Genomic DNA, 16,367 nt, shown 5'->3' on the forward strand with positions numbered 1-16,367 from the left:
GTTCCATCTTAAAGTTGCCGGGGAAAATATTTTCAAAATTGCCAGGGGGGAAAGCAACTCTCACATATTTGGTGCCTCATTTCTGGTTGACTTTACCTACAGCTTTTGCCTCCTTTAATCTGTAAAAGAAATGGGAAAAACTGGCAGTGTTAAGAACCTGCATTAAGAGTCCCATTTTAACGAATAGTTCATGCAGTACAAGCTAAATCCAAGTTTAGGGTTTTGCTTTTTAAAGATGATTACTTTTTAATCAATGTGCTTAAACTGGTATCTAGAAGGTGCTGTGAAAGAGTGTTTTTGTCTGTGTGTCAGGTGTTTTTTTTTTTGTTGTTGTTTTTTTGGAGCTAAAGGCAGGGAAACCCTGAATTTGATAAATGCTGAAATAAGTTTGCTCAGACACCATTGTTTTGCTATGTTTACTCTGCTAATAGTATCAAACATATGAAGATGCTCCTTTGTTTTTTTGCAGTTAAGGTCGGGTGCGGGGAGAGAACCAATCCTTTCTGTACTTTTGGCATTAAGCATCTTTCTCCTTACCCTGTAATATGGGGGAGAAATGCAAAACTTGTTTCAGTTTTTAACTGCCTTAACCTTAACGACAATGACCAGTACGGCATCCCGTAACTAATGCTGACCCACTTTCCCAAAGCAACATTCACTGTGCATTTAAAAGGTTTTTGTGGTTTAAATGTTGTTACATATTTTACAGCATTAGGATCTATGGAATATTTTGACAACTGCAACAGTTCAATGAAGTTGGTAATTTCTTCTTTTAATTATTTTTTCATTGAACAGATTTGGAGTTACACTTTTTTAAAAGCTTGTTTTTCTAATGCCTTTCAACACAATGCTTAACCTTTTTAGCGTATTTCTTAAATAGTCATTGACTATGGGTAGCAGTATTTTTACTTTATTGGTGCATAACTTTTGACACAACAGTGTGGTATTCTTTCAGCTGGTGATCATACGTGTATGACTGCACATCACTAGATGAGCTGGTGCGTGTGGCTTCACAGATTATCTGCAACACCCTAATCCACTTGTAGAATGGGAAATGAGGCTGGCTTTATGCATTTCATGAGTAGAATTCTGGTACATACAGGATTCAGGTTTTTTTTTTCTTTCCCCTATATTAAACATAGTGCAAGTAATGTTTTTTGGATTGATTTGAGGTAGTGCTTTTAGATAACAGAACTATATAACATATTAACCCGATGTTTCTGAGGCATTAAGTAATGCCTATTAATTTGTGACAGTCTGTTTTTAAAATTTATTAAGTATATTTATAATAATAAAAAAATAAACTTATGCAATATGCATTCACCCATCCTGATGCTTAACAATAGATTCCCAGCCACATTTAGTTCTGGAGACGGTCTGTTGGTAAAATGGTATTCACAACAAATCTCTTAGAAATTGCCTGTCAAATTAGTCCTTTGGACACACAGATACAGTTGCTAGACTGTTGTTCAGGATAAGGACAATGCTCCTTTATCCTATACCACCGCAATCCCATCAAATATGGTAAATCTGCCTTATTTAAAATACCCTACCCCCATAGCGGTTTATAGCTGTGTTTCCATAGTGTTTATTTTTTAAATTTTGAGCTGGCAACCAGGGATATTCTTGAAAATAAGAGACTACATATGGAAAAAGACAGCACAGTTTTTTTAAAAAAAGTTCTGTTTTTTTGACAAAAGGAAATACCCATTTTAAATATCCACATATCAAGTACCTGTAGCAAGAACTTGATTCTGTGGCCACAACCCAGAGTAGAGTGAATGGAGATCTGTACAGAGAGTCTTTCCCTTTTGGGGCAGCAAGTTCTCTTTGCTCCCAATATAATTTACGCAGAGTAACAGCTTGGGCCAGGGTTCCTAGACATATACACCCAGGCATTGATGATTGCAGGCTTTACACTTGCTATATCATATAGCAAGCATGAAAACATAACAGTGTCCATTGCCTTTATATAGTTCCTTGAGTTTCTAAGCAAGGGTATAACGCTGAAATAGAGGCTGTGTCAAGGTAGAGGGAGAGAAGCATAAGAATTGTGCTCTGTCCTTGGAGTCCCACTGATGCTTAACTGGATATTTTAAAATGTTCGCCAGTTAATAAAATCCAGGCATCTTTTGAACTGCATTTGGACAGTATATCTGCTACTGCAATTTCTGTTATACTGTAAGATGTTTACCTATAAAACTTTGGAATTAATGGCTGGGGTGTAAAGATGCTTATGCACATACCCAGAATTTCCCATGTGTGCCTCAGGGCATCCTTGATACTTTCCCCAGTTGCTGTTCGTGCTGTTTTGGAGTCATTTCCTCAGTTTTGACAGCAGCTTAACAAGTGGCGGAAGGGATGCACAAATGGAAGTTCCCAGCAGGGCTCTTTGGTTACTGCTAGACTTTTTCGTGCAGTTGCCCTTATAGCAGTGGTAACACTCATCTTCTACTTGATAGTTTACGTACAACCGTCACTGGCCCCTAAATAAAATAGCACTGAACATTCTAGTATCCAGCATAATGTAAAATAAAGTCTTGGACTACAAGAATGGAACATTAATGTATCCACTGATTACAATAAACTATAAGTGAATTTCCAAGGCACTAATTCATAATTGAGTAGAGCACTTAAAATAAAGCTAGCCTTATTCAGTGTTCATCTCTGTTTCCTCACCTTAGTAATTTTCAAAAATTGAAACTTTCTGTAGTGTTCTTAAGTTTGATATAAACAATTTAGTAATCTAACTTTAGGTATTTAGACTAATAAATAAAACAATAGTTTAATATTAAATATTTAAGTAGTTATAGATTATTATGAATTATTTTCTTTAAACTAAGTTAAATTAGAATTAAAACTTCTCTTGTATTAACAAACTTTGTAAATATGTCTTCTTTCCTTTCAGCAAGGAGCAAATAATGCTGAGAAATTTGACTATGTAAGTGAACCATCAAACCTTAAAAAAATTATTTCCCATAGTTGAGTTTGAAACTGTAGGGTAAGATTTTATTTTTGTATTTGCTTTTTTCCCTTCATTTCTGATCTGTGAACTGGCATTCAGAGTCTAATTTAAGCAAAAGAAAAGAAAAGCCATAATCTTGCTCCTGTAGAATGAACTTGGGTTCTGAAACACACCAAGCTATGATAAACTTTTCATAGCTGGTGCTTTCGAGAATCAGTTTCTTTCCTTTTTGTATTATTTTCAATTTCTGAAAGTCTACATTGCTGCTGAAGAAGGAACTTCAGTTCAAAAACATGCCAAACATCAATAAACTTGAATAGTTGGCTGTCAGGGAACTGCCATTGGCTCAGGGGCGAGAGGGGAAAAGCCGAATGGATTACAGAGAGCCCCCAAAGATCGTGGGAAGCAGCACTTCCTCAGCGGAGGAAGGAAGCCACGCCTCTAGTGGAGAGGAGATGCAGGGCTCGGAGGAGGCAAGGTGGTGCCAGGACACCTTGCCTGAGCAAAGCGGGGAGGAGGGAGGTCGTCCTTTACTCAAGCCGTCCTTGCGCAGTACGCTTCCACACAGAGAGGGGAGGCGCAGACTGGGGGTCAAGAAACTACTCTGCTGGGGAAGATTTAAGCACCGCCCACTCTCAGATTCTGCCAGTGAATGAGCAAGACACGGAATAGAGGCTCTCTGCATTCTAAAGTTTTTTACCACCAAGAAGAAAGCTTTAGAACAGACTATTGAGGCATTTTGCCTGATTGTTCTCGAGCAACCAACCGATACCTCTAACACTGGCGAAAACAGCGAAAGCATTGAAACGCCTAAGTATTGTTTGTGCAGCTTAACAGCCCAGTTCTCACAAAATGCTAGGCCATTGTTCAGCATTATAGGGACAGTCCTTGGAGGCACACGCTGCCCTTTCATCTTTCAGTCCAAGGAGGAAATGGAAGCATTTGTTTCCTGGTTTAAAATAACCACAGTTTACATCTAATCTGGACCAAAACTGTAGTTACTTTACACTACGGTTTATTGAAATAAGCCAGATAATAAACCCTACTTTGATCTTGTCTTGTTTCATTAAACAATCAGTTAAATTAACCTGAGTCCCTCAATGGGACATAACATAGTAAACTGTGGCGTCTTCTAGGCCACAGAAGTGGAAGCTCCCCATCTCATGGCTATGCTGAAGGAGGAGTGGAAGTGCATAAACCTAAGGCTCGTTCTTGTGATTCAAAACCAAGGTTTCATATTTCATCTGAACCAGGCCAATGAATGTTGAATCCTAGGCGTATGGGGATACTGTACATTCTGAAAACATTGTGATGCTTCTTTAATAGGTGATGCAGTTCATGAATAAGATGGCTGGAAATGAATATGTTGGGTTTAGTAATGCCACGTAAGTATGTTTTTTAGTTTTAAAAATTTCCTCCTTACCCAGTTTCTTCTTACGTCTATACTTAGTTCTGTTACCATAAGTTAGGTAGTAAGTACATTGGAACCTCGGTTTTCGAACGTAATCCGTTCCGGAAGACCGTTCAACTTCCGAAACATTCAAAAACCACGTCACAATGGGCAGTCGGCAATTTCAATGGAGAAAATTGAAAAACCCTCAGTGGAAGCCGTTCAGTTTCCAAGGCATGTTCGAAAACGAAAGCAATTGCTTCCGGGTTTTCGGTGTCTGAAAATGGAAATGTTCGGCTTCGGAGACCTTAAAAAACCGAGGTTCCACTGTAGTTCAAACAAGTGTTGGTTTATTCAAATGGAGCATTATTTATGCTTGTTCTCACCAAGCACTCCCTTTTCTGAGTCCTGTAGCACTTAAGGAAAAGGAGATGTGATTCCTGCAAAGGCCCAGGGAGGCAGTTTCTCCTTTGTAAGTTTGGCTTTTGGGGAAAGCACCAGCAGTGCCTCACTACCGTTGCCGCCTCCAAAACTCCACTTCTTCCAAGCTCTCTTGAGAGAAGAAAATATATTTCTTTTTCTTTTTTTAGGGTTGTTTTTTTTTTGGGGGGGAGCAGTAGCAGGGCATGCCCAACTGCAGTACAAAAACTAGTTCTTTCCATATTATTGTGGAGGGAAATAGGTGGTTTTTCAGCTGCAGAGTTGGGTGGAAGGTTCCCTCTGCAATAACTGAGCAGAAAAGGAAAGAGACCACCACCACCCCTTTTCTCCATGAAAAAGGCAGGCAGTGCTGTTCCTTTTTCCATCAGGTTTTGCTGGATGCAGCGGCTGGTGTTTTTTCTCAGCAGCTCAACGTGCCAGGAGGGAAAGCATTTTTGAGGATGAAAGGAGAAAGAGTTTTTGCCACGAGCAGGACATTTTGCGAAAGCACAGGGAGTGTTCGCTGGACAGCAGAAGGACATTGCCACTAGCAAATAAGATTATGAAATCCTGATTAAAATACGCTCAGGATGCTTGAAAAAAAAAGAGGACATTCTAAAATTCCATTGCTTCATTGCCTTCACTTCAGCCAACAAAAGTCAACCAGAATAAACAGATCTTAAAAGCTGCTGAAAGATGTTTTGGCATTAGAGCATCTTCTACGGAAAGAGCTGGATTGCTGTATTTCAGCCACCCCTGAGTGAATGCTTCTCTGTGTCTTTTGCAGTCTATACTTGACTCATGATGTTATGTGGTCTGGCTCAAGGAACAGACTGCTTTGGAGATGCTCAAACCAAACTGTTAATAGCTTTGCAAAAGTTATGGAGGGAGGTAGCACCTTGAACTGTGTTTCAAAAGCAACATGAAGCCAGTGCAGATTCTAGAGTGCTGGTAGAATTTACATCCATTGATGGCTTGCCAGGAAGCAGCCTGCTGTACCAGTTAAAGCCTGGCCTAGCTTCAAAGTTCATAGAAAGGTGCATGATCAGAGTTGGAAAGGAACACGAGGGCCATTTAGTCCAACCCCCTGCAATGCTGGAATCTTTTGCCCAACATGGGACTCAAACCCACAATCCTGAGATTAAGAGTCTCATGCTGTACCCACTGAGCTACATTAAATGGGAACTGCAGGTTGCCACTCCCTTGCTCATCCGATATATGCAATGAAACACAATCATGGAATCCTTCTAGTTTAGAAATTGTTTGTTTTTTGCTACAAAACTAAGAATTCCTTGTTGCATCTGTAACACTTCCCCTTTCCTGGGAGTGGGCTCCATTGCACTTAGTACAAGTTACTTCTGTATAGACATGTTTAGGTTTGCACTGACCGTATTTTACAACCCTTTCTAGTTTCCTTATTTAATAATTTGCAGTTTTACTGAAAATTTATTCAAATCAGACAATGGAGAAATGCTCTTTTTTAAAAAAAGATATTTATTAGAGGTTTAGAAATTACAGAAAAAAGAAAAAAGGAAAACAACAAAAAATTCAACAAGACATACATTTCGATACATAAAAAAGGAAAATAAAAAACATAAAAACCAATACAACAATAAAAAACACACATCCAATACTCCGTATCTTTATCTTTCATTTGCTTGTTTCCTCGACCTCCTCACACCTCCCTTTTTGTATTCTAGTTTAGTTAATTTTTCCAGCAAATTCTTTCCATCTTTCTCAATTTTTGTTAAGTAATTTATCTTAACGGTCTAACATATTAATTCACTCAGCAAATCCTTGCTATCTTTCACTATGTTCTGTCATTCAATTTACCTTAATTTATTTTAACCTTATCTTACCATAAAATACCTTAAAGCTTAAAACTTAATATTTATTTATACATAACTCCTTATATCATTTCTACTAAAGCCAAATAGTTTCATTCCAACGTTTTTCCTAATACTCATTAGTTTTACACTAATTCTTAAAATAATATATTTTTTTTAAAAAACCTTTCTTCCAATCTTCACCCAACGTCTCTTCTTCCTGGTCTCAGGTTATGTCAGTCCTTACTGTCCATTCCATCTAGTCCATCAACCTGGTGCTCTTGTGTCCGAGGCTCTTAAGTCTCTTCCATGCCCCTTCTGCAGATCTTCTTCTTTTTATACCTGCACTTTACCTTGTCTTCTGTTGATCTTTTTCTTAGTTTCTTTCCTTTCTCATTGAGGAATAGGACTCGGGGAGACTCCGACCCAAAGATATCTCCATCTCCCCTCAGCAGATCAGTCCATTCCCCACAGTCCCATTCCCCACACTCAGCACTGTAGTCCAAAAAATATTTAAAAGCATGTTTCAAAGACCCTCCAAAATTAAAACCCCCCACAACTCCAGACCCCCCCCCGGCCCACTCCAGATTCAATCTTCAAGAACAGCGGCTTATGCTCCTGCAAGGCCTCGGGTCTCTCCATTTGTGTTACTTGAGGTTCAACAGCGACCTCCTCCATTATCTTCTGCACTTGCACTTGCCCTGTCAAAACAAGTTCCTGAGTTGGTTCCTGGATGGTTTCTATATGGGTATTTGCCGTTTGTCCAAAGTTTTTGACTGCAACAGTCATCAAGTCCATCTTCTCATGCATCTGCTCCAACAAAGCGCTTGTCTTGCAAAAAGCAAGCACCAAAACTTCTTCTAAACACATTTTTATTCAAGGCCAGAGTCTAGTCTCACGATCCTAATCTTGCAGCTGTAAAATCCCCAGATCGCCTCCAGCAACAATTTAACAAGCTCCCTCTAGAGGAGACAATTTCTATTTGTATCCATCTTTTGTAAACAGGTCCAACAAAAGAAAATTACTTTCATTTTTCATATATTTTGTATCTTTTGATTGCAAAAGGCAACATTGGAATCAGTTTGTTTCTCTCTTTTTTAACTGTCTGTCAAAAAAACGTTCCATTCACAGTCAATGAACTTCCCCAAGAAGTTTCTGTCTCTGGCACCCCGTTCCCAGGTTTGAGACGGTGGAAATTTATCTTTCTTTACTCTCTCTCCTGCAGGCTTGAACAATCAAAATTCCCCCCTTTTCTCCTGCTTCCAAAAGGGGTTTTGATGGTTATAACTGAAGGAAATTTAGTCCTTTATATGCGACTTTCCAGACTTTAGCTTGCAAAGTTTTGCTTCAGTCTATTTACAAAAAGCGGAAGGCGGACTTCCTGTTTAGAACCTTCCTGCTTCGGTGCCAAATTAAAATGTTTCTTAATCCAATTTTCCGTTTTACTCACGGGTACTTGTTTAGAGTCCAATTGTCCACAGGAAAAAGTCAGCGCTCTCCGGCAACGGCTGCGTGGCTTCACTCCGTAAAAGTAGCAGTCAATTCAAAACACCGCGCTGCTCACCCCACGTTGCTTCGGATCCCCGAAAAGGGGTTTCGCCGCAAGTAGGGGAGGCGCTCCTGGTGTCAGCCAAATCCCACATTCCCAGGCTTCCTCTGCCTGGGATTTTTAAAGGGTCTTCGCCGCAGCAGCAAGACCCGATTTTCACGGAGCGGGTTCCTCCCGGTCAGAGGAACTCCGCCATTGCCGATGGCGCTAACCCGGAAGTCCTGGAGAAATGCTCAATAGGCAGCCTTTGTTGTTGTTTTGGCCTGTAATGCCCTATGACACTAATTTGTTTTTAAACTAAGCTTGTGTCTTGCTAAACCTGTAGATTGGGTAGCTAACATTTTTTTGGGCCAGTGGACAGGCACATTTGGATTTTTTAAAATTTCCTGGGGGCTGCCACATCCAAAAGAAAAGGAAAAAAAGACAGGCCCACAAAAAGGCACAGGCGTGCTTCCCCTCCTCCTCATCAGTGGAAAAAAGTCGTGTACACCAACCATCACTATGCTCAGTGGTCTCATATGCATTGTGGCTTTTTAAGGGATTAAAGACAAAGACCTTTCACAGACACCACGGGAGAGGCACCCATGAGTCGGCAACAGCTGATGTAGCCACTTAAGCCTCTCTCTTAAAGAAGGTAGCAGAACTATCAACATTAACACAATGTTTTCAGCATACAGAAATTAGTTCTATCTTGCTAAATAAGATAGATGGTATCTGAAGAAGTGTGCATGCACACGAAAGCTCATACCAAGAACTAACTTAGTTGGTCTTTAATGTGCTACTGGAAGGAATTTTTTTTATTTTTGCTACATAAATATTATGTTTTTTTAAAAAAGTTGTATCCTAGTCAGAAGCTTTCAGTACTGTTAAGAAGTGTCCTGGTCTTACGGTGCATTTTTGTATCTCCTCACACTAGGTTCCAGTCTGAAAGAGAGAGTGGTGATCGAAACTTTGCAATAGGTTACTATCTGAAAGAGAAAAAGGTATGTTGGAGGATTACATAGCCACCAGTTTCTTCACTTTTCAGGCTATGTACTAAGCAAACTACCACAGAACAGCCTTTCCAATACAGCCAAACCTCGGTTGTCAAATGTAATCTGTTCCGGAAGACAGCTCGACTTCCGAAACGTTCGACAACCGAGGATCAAAGCGCAGTCGGCAAAGACAATGGAGAAAAAAAGAAAGGAAAAAAAACTCGCCGGAAGCCATTCGGCTTCCAAAAATTGTTCGAAAACAGGAGCAGTTATTTCCAGGTTTTTGGTGTTTGGGAGCCGAAACGTTCCAAAACAGGCGTTTTGGAGGGAGCCAAGGTGTGACTATATGCATAATGAGTATAGGATATAATGGTGATTCACCAAAGGGTGCATGCAAGGTTAAAGCAGCAGTTTCTGCTGTCTGGAAGCACACTTAACGGACTTGTTTATTTGTATGCCACTTTCCCACAAGATGGTGTCCAAAGTGGCTCTTGCATATCTGATAAACAGCAATAAATATAAGTCACTTGCACTTCCGCATTCTTGTCAGATGTACCTATTCCTCTACAAATATGAAGGCACAAACAGCCTGTTCTGTCAGCAGAAACTACCTCTAAATGGCTTTTGGCTGTGACGTCATGATACCACCTCCATATCTGTGAAACCTCATGGCCTAGCTTGTGTACTAAAATCCTCTGCTATTTTTTCTAGTGTTTTCCAGAAGGCACAGATATGGTTGGCATATTGGACTTCTACTTCCAGGTAATTATCTGAACTTCATTTTTATAATCCTGAAAGGGAAATGTAAAAAGCTACAGAAACAATTGGGCAAGTGTAAGGTTGACAAAAATCTCAAAATTGGGGTCAACAGTTAACTATACTGCAATACTTAACTAACTTACTTTTGCATATTTCATAAAGACAATAAAAATGCCGTACCCCAATATCAGATGCTATCAAACTCTCTTTAAATTGTTATTGTAGCTTTAGTCTATGGAAGTTAGAGTAAATTATGTGGAATTTGTTTGATCTGGCGCGACCCCCGCTAATTGATTTACGATCTTCAATTAGCTCTTTACTGCCCGGCACACTTCTCCTGCCGCACGCTCTGCTCCGATCTCTCAGTCACGCCGTAGCAGAGATTACACAGCGGTGTAAAACTGTCATGTAGCTTGGCTTCCAGACAAACACACACAGTCCAGGTTTGTCTATTTACAGCTTTTATTCCAACATTTCTCAGGAATTTCCAGGACTATTTGCAGCCATGACAAAACTGCATCCTTTCCCCACAAAGTACCGAGTGGGACTGGCATACTCTTCCCAAGCTCCTCCCAAGCTTCCAAAATTGACGTCAGAATGGTGTGGCATCATGGGAAGAACTTAACCCGTTAAGTTCCAACCTCAACACCCCCCCTTGCTGCACCTTCTGACAAGACCTTTTTGAGCTCAACACCTTACCCTTTGCCTTGTGCTCCTTCCCAGCATCTTTCCCAGGCACCTGTTGAACCCTTTCAACACTCCCAGAATCACACTGTGCGAATCTCGCCCACGCACATGTTGCCTGGTATCTTTCAGGTGGAATGCCCTTTGTTGTGCGACTAGACCTTCTGGGCATAAACTCAGATGTTACCTCTGACTCACTGCCACCAGGAAATGTGTCCTCAGCATCACGGGATTCCCCCTCTGACTTAAAACGTTTTCGAATCCTCTCCATTACACTCACAGGAGAACTAGGCTCGCTTTTGGGTGTTCTCCTTACATCTTGTGGAGAAACTACCGATACCTTCTCCTGTTCCTGACTTTGGTCAGTTACCTGATCGTCATCATCAGACTCAGCTTCTTCTTCCTCCCCCTCATAATCTTCCTGTTCTGAATCAGAGAGACACTCTGAAAGAACATCACGCTTGACAGCAGCTTGTGTCTTTTTATCCTGCTCATAGAACTCAGCGTGTTTACTGATCAGTAACTTACTCTGATCACCTGATGGAAATGCAAATCTCCATGCACTCGCTGTTGGCTCATACCCACAGAAGATCATTTTTCGGAACTTGGATCCGTCTGGCCCCTGCAAAGCAGCAGGTACCGGCACAGACGCACGTGACCCGAACATACGCAAAAAATGAATCTGGGGTTTCCTGCCATGCAACAACCCAAACGGTGTGTCCCCTACCATGGAATTGTAGGTGCGATTCCAGGTGAAGCTTACATACTTGATTGCCTCCAGCCAAAACCTTGGAGGTAACCCAGAGTCTTCCAGCAACACCTGTGCAGTTTTAACCAGAGCCTGACACTTCCGCTCTGCCACCCCCCCCTGATTGGGTGAAGTCACTGTGTGACGTATCCCTTTCTTGTGAAAGTACTTCTGCAAAGCAGAACCTGTAAACTCAGCTCCTCTGTCACTTGTGACAGCTTGCACTTTGGTGGAAAACCTTTGTTCCACCCCCTCAATCCACCCTTTGATCAGCTGTGCTGCATCATCCTTGGATTTGAGGCCATGTATCCAGGAATTCTGAGTAAAATCCTCCTGCATCGAGAGCAGAAACCTTGACCCTCCCAGACTTGGTTCCTTTACAGGACCCCACAAATCTATGTGAATCAGTTCAAAAGGCCTAGTGGTTATCCTTTCAACCTTTGGATAACTGCATCCTTTTACCTTTGCCAGTTTGCAAGTTTCACAACTTACAGCATGTCCACATTCTGAGATATTACAACCATTGGAAACTTCTGGCAGCACCTGTAGTTCTTCAAGAGAACTATGAGCTGTTCGTGTATGCCAAGCATGTACGCATGATTCATGTTTGGGAATTGTAGCACGCAGTGCTTGTGCTTTCTCAACCTTCCCACCACCCTCCAGAGACGTTTTAAGAATGAAGAGATCATTTTGCCCCTTTTTAACCTTGGCAAGCATCCTCCCTCCTTTGGAGATTGTGCACACATCACCCTGAAAACAAACCGTAAATCCCTTTTTCAGTAAATAAGGCACAGATAAAAGACAGTGTTGCATCCCAGGAACAGTACAACACTCCAACGTTTCCTGTAAAATACAAAAATGCAAATTTACAGCATTAGTCATATTTCTTTTCTGTCCATTTGCAAACAGTACAGTTTTCCCGGCAGGAATTGCCGTGCAGTTCCACCTCTCGACAGCAGGTGTCTCTGGAATCAAATTGCGATTAGCTGCAGAGTCAATAACAAAACTTAGCTCTTGGCTTGTCCCACGGCTGTCTTCAGCCAACGCCAGACTAGCCGTGATTTGATAAGTCTCCTGACGTTGTTTTCCTCGTCCTTCTCTTGCGTTCCCACGCTGACCTCCCCTTCCAGACTGGTTCCCATGGAAACCCGACTGATTTCCATGGAAGGTGTCCTTGAAGCCTTCCTGTGCAGCTGCTCTCTGTGGGCAGTCTCTTTTGAAATGACTGTGAGATCCACACACGTAGCACCGACGAAACCCAGTGGAAAAACACTGCCTGGGTCTCCTCCCAGCTGGCCTGGCCCTCCTTCTCCTTCTTCCGGAAAAGCACTCCTTGCCAGATCCGCCCCCCCTGAACTGCCGCTCCATTCCAGCAGATTCAGTGGAAAACTTTTCAAACTTGCCTTTGGAACTTTCCGCCCCCCCGACTTGCTCACTAGCACTCCTTGAGGCTAAATCATCAGGAACAGGGGCTCCAGCCATCTCTAGGCTATCAGCTTCCATCTGCTCTTGGCCTGCCGCTGAGCCTTCACACAGACGTTTCAGCACACTCCAGGCCTCACACGCAGATTCAATGCTTTCCAGGTGATGTTGCAAATTTGCATGAACACCTGCTCTCAACATGCAGACCTCAGCTCTCATAGCTTTCTCCCTCTGCATCTTCTCCTCCAGAGAAACAGACTTCAGCTTTCCTGCATCTCTGTCCACCAGTTGCACTGGTTCCCTCTGGGATATGTCCCAAACCTCCGTGGCTATGAACCACGCTCTCACCCATCTTGCCCAGGTATTCCACGCTTGGGCGGTGAGTTCCTCAAGCTGTTCAAACGGAGCTTGAATCACCTCCTGGCCATCTGCCATGTTCTCACGCTCTCCCAAGTTGGCCCCAAGCTGTACTTACGAAAGCACCAGCTCTTCTGGCGTGGAGAAACGTTTCCTTGCTGCTCTCAGCTCACAGCTCCACAGCATTCAGCAACAGCGTCTTTCAGCTTGCTTGCTTGCTTGCTCCCGTGCTCCTCTGCTAGACACCGCAGATTTCTCAGCTCCCGGCAGCTCTTCCGTGACAGTTTTACGATAGGTGATTTAGGGTACCCATAACCTGTGGAATTTGTTTGATCTGGCGCGACCCCCGCTAATTGATTTACGATCTTCAATTAGCTCTTTACTGCCCGGCACACTTCTCCTGCCGCACGCTCTGCTCCGATCTCTCAGTCACGCCGTAGCAGAGATTACACAGCGGTGTAAAACTGTCATGTAGCTTGGCTTCCAGACAAACACACACAGTCCAGGTTTGTCTATTTACAGCTTTTATTCCAACATTTCTCAGGAATTTCCAGGACTATTTGCAGCCATGACAAAACTGCATCCTTTCCCCACAAAGTACCGAGTGGGACTGGCATACTCTTCCCAAGCTCCTCCCAAGCTTCCAAAATTGACGTCAGAATGGTGTGGCATCATGGGAAGAACTTAACCCGTTAAGTTCCAACCTCAACAAATTATCTTAGCAGTGGATTCCTATTACAGTGGTACCTCAGGTTACAAACAGCCTAGCCAACAAACTTTTTGGATTATGAACACTTCAAAACCGGAAATGAGTGTTCTGGTTTGCATATTATTTTTTAGATTGCGAACGTACTCCGTTCGGGTGTGCACTTCCGTTTTGTTGGCACAGTCTTCCCTTGCTCAGTGCAGCGGCGGCAGCAGCAGCAGAGGGACCCAGTGCTTTCTCCCCACAACGCATGCCAGGCTCCCTCGCCCCAGCCTCTCTGCGCGCTCCACTCTCCCAGCCTCGAGAGGTGTGCCTCCTCCCGTCTGGCGCAAAGCACCAGCTTGAGAGCGAGCGAGCGCGGAGCTCGGCCCGGTGGTGGTGGCAAATGAGGGAGCCGCCTGCAGCCCAGAGCAGTGTGCCACAAGCCCTGTGCTTTGCCTACTGCTTCCTTCGGATCGATCGTCCTGGTTGCCATAGCCGGGCTCCCCATTCCTTCCGTTGCCATGCTGCCTCCTTCCCAGAGCGGGGCAGGCTCAGCAACTCAGGCGGGCAGCTGGAGCCAGGGAGCCCAGAGAGCCGTGCGCCTGCCATTCCGTTTGCCTGCAGTCAGCGCTTCCACAGCAGAGAGACCCAGAAGCGGAGAAGGGGGTCGCTGCAGCATCATCCCGTGGAAGCGCCGACTGCAGACAAATGGAATGGAAGGCGCGCAGCTCTTTGGCTTTCCTCCCTAATCTGCTGACAGCTCATTCCATATGCTGCAGTCGATAGCTGGATCTAGTTTTTGTAAGGCAGTCTTTTAATCTGTTTACTTACGCAGTATACCACTTGTGTGTCATAGTTTCTAACTGTTCCTACTCTCACTCCCCACCTTTCTTAAGCTGTGTTCCATAGAAGTGACTTGCGAATCGGCCAGTGTAATGGCAGCAACATTGGCTAATGGAGGGTTTTGCCCAATCACTGGTGAGAGGGTACTGAGCCCAGAAGCCGTTCGGAACACTCTAAGTTTAATGCACTCCTGTGGCATGTATGACTTCTCAGGACAGTTTGCCTTCCACGTAAGTAGCATTTTCAAACTAGCATTTAGTAGACGCGCCAATAGGAAACATTTAGGCTAAGCGGTATCATTCACTCTCTAAAGTAGCAATTTTAAGCTTTTACTTAATGTTATTTTATCTAAAATGTTTATATGCTGCCTTCCGTCAAAACTGATTCAGTTCATAACAATATAAAGTGACAAGACACAAAGTTGAAAATACAACTCAATCAAACAAAGCTAACGGTAAAAGCTGTAGTTCAAATAGCGAGTAAATAAAAAAAAAACACCCCAGCAGAATGTTATTTAAATAAATAAAATAAGTAGGTGAGAACAAAAAGTTCAGCAAAGTTGACACCAAGCAAACATCCATAGGGAAGTCATTACATACCTGGTTGGCAGCTGCTTCCCTTCTGATAGCAGGCGCACTCTGACAAGGGCGTTGGAATTAAGAGTATGGGGACACTGATACTGAATCTCAAACTGTTTAGGACTTTGCCTGTTTGTTTCAGGGTCCAATTCTATCATGAAATTCTTTTAAAAGCAGGTGTGACCTTGGTCTTAATGAACTGTTCTAGTTGATGTTCTGAACTGAAGCTTCCAGCCAGTCTTTGGAGACTGTTTCACATGTAACAACACACCGCAGTAGCTCAACCAGGAGGTTAAGGCAGCCTAGGTCACCATAGTAATACTGTCCCTATCCAGCAGTGTTCACAGCTACAGCTAGTCAAAGGCACTTCGTCTTTTGGAGGCCCAAGTTGTGTCTGTGATAATGGCAAACTCCGAGCTTACCTGTATGAGTTCACCAACTAAATAATACCTAGGACATGAGTTGACACCAATAAGTCGATCATGAAAAGCTCTCTTTAGGACTACTTCAGTTATGGATGGCCACCGAACATTTAAGTTCTGATATCTTTTAAGTCCTTAAATTTTAAATATATTTTAAATTCTTAAATGTAAGCCTTCCTGCTGTTCCCTTTAATCTAGGTTGGTCTTCCTGCAAAATCAGGGGTTGCTGGTGGCATTCTGCTGGTTGTTCCCAATGTTATGGGCATGATGTGCTGGTCCCCTCCTTTGGACAAGATGGGCAACAGCGTTAAGGGGATACACTTTTGTCACGTAAGCAGCAAGCCTTCTCACTTGCATATTTTCTTTGGTTTGCATCAGAATTTTAGTAGACTTTCCGTTTTCATGCCCACCTCTAATTTCGTCATAATCTAACAGATGGGCAGGCAAAGCTGTACTTGCTCTGCAGAATTTTTGCAAGTGCTTGGAAAATGTCATCTGGAAAACCCTTTTTCAGATTCCAGCATGAACGGTGTTTCGTGTTAGGGCTGAGCCAGAGACTAAGGCGTGTACATTATTTCAATGTGAAAGATATTCAGGGCTCCCAGATGTTTGACAGAGCCACACCCATCTCATCCGGCTTGTTACTGTTTGTTCCTTGCCCCATTTGGCTGCAATTTGCATGGTATTTTGAGAAAAGAGCCAGCTGTCTTCTGAATAATAGAGCTCCAAAAAGCAACTGGTC

The 16,367-nt window shown here is 42.8% G+C and overlaps 1 protein-coding gene across 3 annotated transcripts in view; it reads left to right on the top strand.

The window, feature by feature from the left end:
* GLS (glutaminase) overlaps nucleotides 1-16,367 on the top strand; it is an 81,314-nt gene that overhangs the window by 25,052 nt on the left and 39,895 nt on the right. For all 3 annotated transcript variants that reach the window (XM_082241206.1, XM_082241207.1, XM_082241205.1), the window contains exons 8-13: nucleotides 2,909-2,941; nucleotides 4,292-4,350; nucleotides 9,067-9,133; nucleotides 9,836-9,886; nucleotides 14,679-14,855; nucleotides 15,824-15,955. In XM_082241206.1, the coding sequence (XP_082097332.1) occupies nucleotides 2,909-2,941; nucleotides 4,292-4,350; nucleotides 9,067-9,133; nucleotides 9,836-9,886; nucleotides 14,679-14,855; nucleotides 15,824-15,955 (519 nt within the window). The remainder of the gene's footprint in view (nucleotides 1-2,908; nucleotides 2,942-4,291; nucleotides 4,351-9,066; nucleotides 9,134-9,835; nucleotides 9,887-14,678; nucleotides 14,856-15,823; nucleotides 15,956-16,367) is intronic.

The sequence above is a fragment of the Podarcis vaucheri genome (assembly GCF_965113315.1).
Source record: "Podarcis vaucheri genome assembly, chromosome: 1".
Lineage (NCBI taxonomy): Eukaryota > Metazoa > Chordata > Lepidosauria > Squamata > Lacertidae > Podarcis > Podarcis vaucheri.